General features: G+C 48.3%; 1 protein-coding gene across 1 annotated transcript; it reads right to left on the reverse strand.

Moving 5' to 3' along the window:
* Positions 1-1,226: 1,226 nt before the first annotated feature.
* Positions 1,227-2,087, reverse strand: LOC121858503. The gene has a single exon (XM_042354953.1). It carries the CDS (start codon positions 2,085-2,087, stop codon positions 1,227-1,229), a length of 861 nt encoding a protein of 286 aa, XP_042210887.1.
* Between the last annotated feature and the right edge of the window lie 6,165 nt (positions 2,088-8,252).

The following is an 8,252-nucleotide window of genomic DNA, read 5'->3' on the forward strand; positions in this document are numbered from 1 at the left end:
GCTGTAGTAAAATTAATGGAAAAAAATATGTTTTAAGTAACGTTATTTAATGTTAATAAATGGAACAATAGCAGTAGCTAACCACTAATGGCAAAGAAAAATAAAAGAGATGGATTGGGAACGACAACATATACGTGCGCATTTAAGGATACCGCGTCATTTATCTTTTTAAAAATATGTACAAAAGATTCTTTATTGTTTATAACTGAATATGTATTTGATTGAATTACTCTTTATTTATACTCAACCCATGTGAGAGGCAGTGGGAGCGTTGAACTCCCATTCTATTTGCCTCTGCATGAGTGTGTTCCTAACATTGTCACTGCTGTTCCACTTACTCGCCGCCTCCCGAAGTTCTCTGTTCGCTCCAATCATGTTGGTTCCATTGTCGGATCTGATGCGCTTGGGAGGTCCTCTGCGGGATGTAAACCTCGTCATGGCGTTGATGAATGAGTCTGTGTTCAGTGAGGTGCGGACTATCAGGTATATAGCTCGGGTGGCCAGACATGTAAACAAGCATCCCCATCTTTTCGCCCGGGCCCGGCCTTGTTTAACCATAAAGGGACCAAAACAGTCGGCTTAGGTGCAGGTGAATGGCCGATCTTCTGGATGTACCCGGTCCTCTGGCAGGTCAGCTTGGCGTTGGTGGGTAGGCTTCCAATTGCTTCTTCGACATATTACACACGTACGTAGTACTCGGTCGATCATCTTACGGCACTTGGGTATCCAATGTCTCGTGTAGCACAGCTAGAGTGTGCTCGCTTCCTGAGTGGCCAGGCCTGGTCGAATGTACCTCCTGTACGATAAGTTCTGTGGTTTTTTGTCCCTGGGTACCAGTATGGGGTTCTTTTGGTCTGGATGGAGAGCAGCACGCTTCAGTTGGCCGCCTACTCCGATCAGGCCGTCTGCACCCAGGTAAGGTTCCAGTCTGCTTACGTCACCAGTCCTGACTGAGTGTCCTCGTTCCAGCGCGTCCATCTCGTGGGGAAATCCCTCCCTTTGTATCAGTCGCAAGACAGCTAATCTTGCCTCATTCAACTCGCTGATCTTCAGTCGGTCCCTTTGGTGACGTTCTTCTTTTGGATCGCTGAAGCGCCACTGTATGAACCTCCTGACCCACGCCACACCTTTCAGTAGCCGATGCCATGAGGAGTACCTTGCCCATAGCCCTTTTAGGGTACTCTCCCCCTGGTCAGTGCCAGTTACCAGTACTGTTGCATCTCCTTTTACCTCCGGGTCTCCATCTGCAAGGTTAGAAATCGTCTTTGGATTCTTTGGCCAATTGTTTTCAATTCTGCCCCATGCAGTCCACGGCTGGCATCATCAGTTGGGTTTTGGTTGGAGCTTGTGTGTCGCCATTGTTCTGCGTTGGAATTCTCATGTATCGTTGCAATCCGGTTTGCCACAAAGGTATGGAAACGCCGTTCAATGTTTCGTATGTATTGAAGGGTGATCATGCTGTCTCTCCAGAACACTGATCTGTCGATCTGCAACTCTAGTTCTTTTCCCAGCTGTTTGTCTGCTTTGGCCGCTAACACTGCCGCACCTAGCTCGAGCTGAGGTATGGTTTGCTGTTTCAGAGAAGCTAGCTTGGCTCTGCCGCACACAAAGGAGGTAGAGTGGGCTTCGTCTCCACTTGTGATCATGAGGTAGGATACAGCCCCGTATGCTTGCTGGGAGGCGTCGCAGAAGTGGTGCAATTGTACCGTAGTTATTGGATTTGCACATTCAGGGTGGTAACATCGAGGGATACGTACTTGAGACAAGTGGGGAAGATCATTTAGCCACTGCCGCCAAGCTGCTCTGTTGTGTTCGGTCATTTGCTCATCCCACCCGATGCCTCGCCTGCACTCGTCATGGAATATGATTTTGGCTTGTATGGTGCTTGGAGCGATGATTCCTAATGGGTCGTATTTGGAGCTGACCATACTCAGGAAACCTTGCTTCGTTTGTGGCTTCGCTGGGAGCCTGTCATCCTTCAAAAGTACTTCTTTCACTTCCATGGCTCTTTCCATTTGTGGGACTGCTCTGAGGACCCCTTTGTCGTTGCAGATCCATTTTGTTAGTCTGAACCCGCCTTTTTTCATCAAGTGCCTCAATTGGTGAGTGACTATCGCCGCCTTCCCTGGTGATGCTACTGAAAGAAGCAGATCATCGACATAGAAGTTGCGACTTCACGCTCTTAGTCTCCTTCAGGATCGTGCCTATGGAGATTGAAACAGACTTCCCTGTTATTCGTAGTCGGTTGGCTAGGCTCTCGGTACAGTAAGACCTGTTGCTGCCTGAGTCCAAGAGTGCTCCAGTGATCACTGTTGTATTCGTCTTTCGCCTTATATCCCCGACCTTGACCTTTAATATGGGGAGTGCAACTCTGCCTGGATCTGCTAGTCATATGTCGTAATCTTCGGGTCCCTCGCACTGGTTATTTTCTCGACCGTAAGTATCTCTGGCCCATTTATACAGGTTTTCTCGGATCGTGGTCACCAGTGTAACCTGCCTGTTTCCAGCCCCTTTCTCCTTAACTCTCGAGCTGGATTCGGGTTTCCATGGCCTGGCTCCACTGGTCGTTGATTTTGGTGCCGACATGATGGCCTTGAGGTGACAGTCACCTAGCTTTTGCCGCTTGTGGTCGGGCGACACTTCTGACTGGTGGGCATCCATGGTGAAAGCTCTTTTCATCCCTTGAAAACTGGCTAAGAGTTCCTTTCTTGATGGTTTGTCCTGGTTTGGTGTGTTATTGCGCATAGAATTTCTCGAGAAGTGCAGGAGTTTCGAGTGGAAGCTATAGCAGCCATCTATGCTACACCTTGTCTTCTGGCTGCACTTGGCCATTCGGTGAGCGCAATTTAAGCAGGCGAAACAGCGACGTTCTTCACGTACGAGTGAAGTTCGCGCTCCAGTCGACATGTTGAGGAATGCTTGGCATCTCTGCAAAGGGTGATATCCAGGGCACGACGGCCAAGTGCGGTCGTCCCTTCCTCTAACCTCCTCTCTTCCCGAAGTCACTAGGCCCACAGGTCTCCTTTCTGATGAGGAAGGGTATGGGTGTGAGCCTGTTCGTCTCCCGCTCGGCTCTTCTTGTCTTTGTCCCCTCGAAGCCCTCCTTGTCCTGTCTAGCATCTCCAGTACAAAATCCTTCATCCACTAGACCCCTGCAGAATTCCCGTGTCTCCTTTCATAGTCATATGCTCTTTCCTCGTATCGCTCCCTGATCTTTCCCGTGAATCTCTTTGGCAAAGTATTCAGTGATTCGTACGTGTCAATTTCGTGCAGTTTTCCCAGTACTTTTAAGTTATTTACGCAGTTTCCCAGATCGTCCGCGAGCACCTGAAGTCCTTTAATGTCATCTGTTCTCATGGCTGGGCCACGTAAGACCTTGCCTATTAGTTCTTGGACGTAGGCTTGCTTGTTGCCATAACGCTCCTCTAGCAAGACTAGAGCTTGTTCGTATCCTGCCCTAGGGTCTTCTATTTGCAGGCACGCTCTTAGGGATTTCTTAACGCGGCCGGTTTAGGCCGAGAGAAGTGTTTCAAATTTCAGTCCATAGGGTATGGACGCCTCCCCAATGTGTCTTTGGATGGCATGCTTGAACTCCCAATACTCGTCACAAATCCCTCCGCTGAACCTTGGCATTGGCCTCTGGGAAAGCCTCATAGTGGCCATTAACTCCTCCAGTCTCTGGGTTGGTAGCATCATGTCCGATGGCCTCCCTTCCGTCCGTCCTGGGCGTTCTCGCTGTATATCTTGTACTTGGTTTTTCTTCTCCTGGGTTTCTGTTGGTGTCACTGCTTCCGGAAAGTGGGTATGACGGATGGAAACATGTTCCCTCTCCCCTTGATGAGATGTTCCCGACTCTGAAGCGCTGAGTGTTGGGAACCCTCCTTGGGTGGGTGTCGAAGTGTAGCAGTTAGACACTCCTGATTCCGGCGGTTGACAACGTGTGTCTCGTGCATACCTCGTTGTGGCTGTCATCCCTTCACTCGTTTCCAAAAAAGGCTTTCCTCCTGTTAATGACAGCATCTCACCAAAGTCCTCCGTATCGCCTAAAGCCTGAAGTTGCTCCATATGATCTTTCATATTCTGCATCATTGCCGTCAATTGGGTAAGCGTCTGCTGATAGCCCCCGATTATCCTATTTAACCGGCCTGTTTGTTTCATCCTTCTCTCGGGTGAAGGGGTTTCTCCACTTCGCCCTGGCTGTGTGAGTGACCGGTTAGCATCTCCGTCGTTCAGGGTCTCCAGCTCTTCTATGCTGGCTTGGCTTATCTCCTCTGCCTTGTTTCCTTCCATGACTGGTGACACAGTGAACTCGATTTGGCTCTTTCGGTGGACAGTTATAGAGACGTTCGGTTAAGCGGGAATGCTCTTCAACTGACACGTCTGCTCGTTTATAACGATGTCATATAACTGAGGTCATACAAGCGATGCCATGTAACTGAAGTTATACAAGCGATGACATACAATCTGAAGTCATGTAAGCGATGTCATACAACTGAAGGAGGGTGCTGGTAGTAGAGTGGTACCGCTCTTGCCTTCCCAAGCGAGATGTCACGGGTTCGATTCCCGGGCCGGTGGAAGTTGTTTGGACATACTTCCTAGCCCTCATTAGTCCCTGTTCACCTAGCAGTAAAGTAGGTACCTGGTGTAAATCGAAAGTTGCGAATTCGTATTCAGGGACAAGTTGTTGGAGCTTCCAATAACTTGATGACATTAACCATTGACTCTTCAGGCTTCTATGCCCTTGACTCTTCAGACTTCTACGCCCTTAACTCATGAGACATAAAGGCAAGCATGAACTTAGCATACTTCCCTGTTGGGCACTGTAAACGCTTCTGCGCTTCACCTTACACAAGGTGAACGAACCACGGGGTGCAAGTACAGCTGTGTTGACGGCTGGGTAGTGTCTGCTGTATATTGAGGTGGCAGTGACGTTCTCACCTCCGTCTACTGACCCAAGTAGGGGACGCGAACAAGCAATCGGGCGGCGAACAACCATCCTGCTCGTTACAGCCCTGACACAGCTCCCCCCCAAAAAATCTACTATAAGGTAGATTAAAACTTAAGATTAGTACATAAAGAATAATCACCCTACAACAAATGTTTAAATACACATAGCAAAATAAAGAAGGGTCACAATAAAAGAATAAGAGGTAACTTGATGTCCAAATATCATAAGGCTGTATCAAGGAACTGCACGTGGGATCCACTACAGTCCAGGTTTAAGTTGGGGCCTATTTCCAGTCATAGAGGATTCTTCTATCCCGTCCGGGGTTATCGGTAGCTGGTAACCGAGATCATCCGAGTTTGGCGCCTGAACTTCACAGGAACTCTTGCAGGGTAGTGCCTCGACTGACTCCAGCTTGGGAATGTCGTCAACGACACGAGCTATGTGGGTACTGCAATTATAATTCCTTCACAAATTAGCTTGATATAATTTAGGCTTCTTAGAGGAAGGGGGTGAGAACAGTCCAACAAAATCTATGGCTACTCGAGAAAATGGTTCTGTAATGATGGGTAAGGGTTCACGTGGAACAGGACATACGGGGACACTGATCACAACTCCTAAAAAAAGCTCTAATATCTGCTCCCATACCTGGCCATTAAAACTGATCAGCAACCTTCCTATAAGTTTTCCTACGAGAACAGTGTCTTACTGGAAGGCTCTCGTGAGCTACAGAGAGAATGTTACTACGACAATCAGCAGGGACAACAAGTAAAAACCGACCTACTTTGGCTGGTCGCTTGGATGATACACAAGACTTGTGTAACAGACTGTAGGTTATGTATCTAAGCTACTGTGCCGAGTAGCAACCCTGTACATAAGCTACTGTGCCGAGTACCATTTATATATATAATCACGTGGCAACACTGCACGTGTTATGTGGCAACATTACCCCGAGGCTGCCATATGGCAAGGCAGCCTCAGTCTGATTGTGTGAGCCGTGCATGGCACACGCGAGTCACCACTTGTATTTCTCTCATCCATAATAAACGGACTTCAGTGATACACAGTGTTTCCCTACCCATCACTGCATTCTTCAGGGAACACTAGTAACCTTCACAGACCATTAATACAAACAAACTTGTAAACAGACCCATCTCTAACCTGATCCTCCTCCCCGGAAGTCACCTTCTCCCTTACCCGCGTCTGAGTGGTACACGAGGCTTGAAGCTTGGCGAACTCGGTGGCAATAAATTCAGCAGAATCAGGGGATGCAGTCGTTTCACCTTCGCCGACCGTGTCTCCACAGCTTGGACCTTTACTTTAGGTAAGATGGTGTGTGAGGGTGGCGAGGCGACATCGGCAAGTGGCGAGTCGACGTTGGCAGGTGGCGAGGAGACTGGCACTGGTGGTAAGGAGAGTTTTAAAGGTTCCGGGTCGTTAGGGTCACGAACTCCGGGAACATTACCAATGAGAACACTAGCGAATTTAATGGGAGCTCTTACCACATTAGACCAACCAGTGAAATAGGGGCAACGCGGGTAGCACCTAACAACAGGGAACTGGTCAACACGACCTAAATAATCGACGACACTAACCTTCGAGCAGCTCAAGACGTCAGCGTCAGGCAGGGCTTCTTCAGAGACAATAATGCACGAGCAACAAGTGTCCCTGATGAAAGTAGATGCCCAAGACCCATTTATTGTTCCGCTGACACAATAATGGGGGCAGCTTTTGTCTTCCAAACAGAATCCGACCTTGTAGCTGGGCTGATGAATGTCGGTAGATTTGAAGGCGCGGGGATTCCTGGGACAGCGAGAACGAATATGTCCTTCTTTTCCGGAGTTGTGGCACCGCACGGCCGGTGAACTACTCTTCTACACTCCTGTGAATGGTTCCTCGGAGGACGGAGGTTTTGTGTTATTCACTGGAGGAGTGGGAGACATGGGGTACGCGTTGTGAGCGGACGCCCAGTTGTCAGCAAGTTGTACAGCTTCTCCAAGCGTCGCTGGCCGGTGTTCCTTGAGGAAAATTTTCAAGTCTGGCGGTAGAGAAGAAAAAAACTGATCTAATATCATGAAGTTAGCGAGAGACGCAAAGATTTCTTCAACCTCTGACGCCGCTCGCCATTGTTGAAACAAACGATCCAGGTGGACTGAAAACTGCTGGTATGTTCCCCCTGTCCTAATCTGGGTGCAATAGGAGAGGAGATCACCAGTAGATCTCGCCTCGCAAAAGCCATACTGGTGATCGGACAAAAGAGAATGGCATTCAAGGTGACAGAGAAAATGGGAGTTCAAGATAGATTCGAAAATCTTAGAGAGGGATGAAGTTAGGGCGATGAGGCGATAGTTAGAGGGATTAGAATGGTCACCCTTTTTCGGGATGGGCTGAACCAAGACATGCTTCCAAGAAGAAGGAAAAGTTTGGGTTTTGAGGTAGAGGCAAAAGAGGCGAGCAAGCACAGGGGCCAGAATTGCAGCACACTCCCTCAGAACACGAGGGGGTATTCCGTCCGCTCCATGCACCTTACTCACATCCAACCTGGATAACACACCAGCAACCCTGCAAGTGGAGATTATAGGAAAGTGAATGGGTTCAGTAGGAGGAGCAGGGGTAGGAAGGATAGAGTGGGAATCGTATAAGGTGAAATTAGACGAGAATAAGGTGCCAAAGAGATTGGCTTTGTCAGGGGGGAGAGTTGGCTATAGAGTTATCAGGTCGGAAGAGAGGAGGAAAAGAAGAAGTGTAGAAGTTATTACAGATGTTTTAGGTTAAGGACCAGAAGGATTTACTAGAGGAAGAATTAGTCAGAACAGCGGCCTTTCTTTTTATGAAATTCCGTTTGGCCCTACGAAGAATAGCCTTACAACGATTCCTAGAAGTAATGAAAGAGGTGTGGGCAGTGTTGTACACGTCAACGAAAAAAAGTGTCGCTGCCAGCGTCAGCGTAAACGGCCGAGAAATTTGAAGCCGTCAGCGTCGGCGTAAACGATTTCATAAATTGACGTCGTTAGCGTCAGCGTCAACACCTAGCGTCAACGAGTTTTCAGTGACGTACAAATGCAGCCCCGAAACGCGTATTATCCTGTGTATGGGAGTAACATATGCAAATAAAAAAATATTCATTAATTTTTAATCATTTATTATGATTTATATTATAGATAAATTATTCATTTATTCCCCCGCAAGAATACTAGCATCTCAAAATGCTTGTCGCTCATTCTGCTGCGCTTGGGCCTCAAGATGTCCTTGCCCATGGAGAACATGCGCTCCACGGCAGCACTAGAGGGGATGGGGGAAGTGTGTC

Source organism: Homarus americanus, unplaced genomic scaffold, assembly GCF_018991925.1.
Source record: "Homarus americanus isolate GMGI-L3 unplaced genomic scaffold, GMGI_Hamer_2.0 scaffold25735, whole genome shotgun sequence".
In the NCBI taxonomy this organism is placed as follows: domain Eukaryota; kingdom Metazoa; phylum Arthropoda; class Malacostraca; order Decapoda; family Nephropidae; genus Homarus; species Homarus americanus.

Coding starts and splice junctions, on each gene's coding strand:
- LOC121858503 (XM_042354953.1), bottom strand. CDS start 2,087: ATGAAAAAAGGCGGGTTCAGACTAACAAAATGGATCTGCAACGACAAA.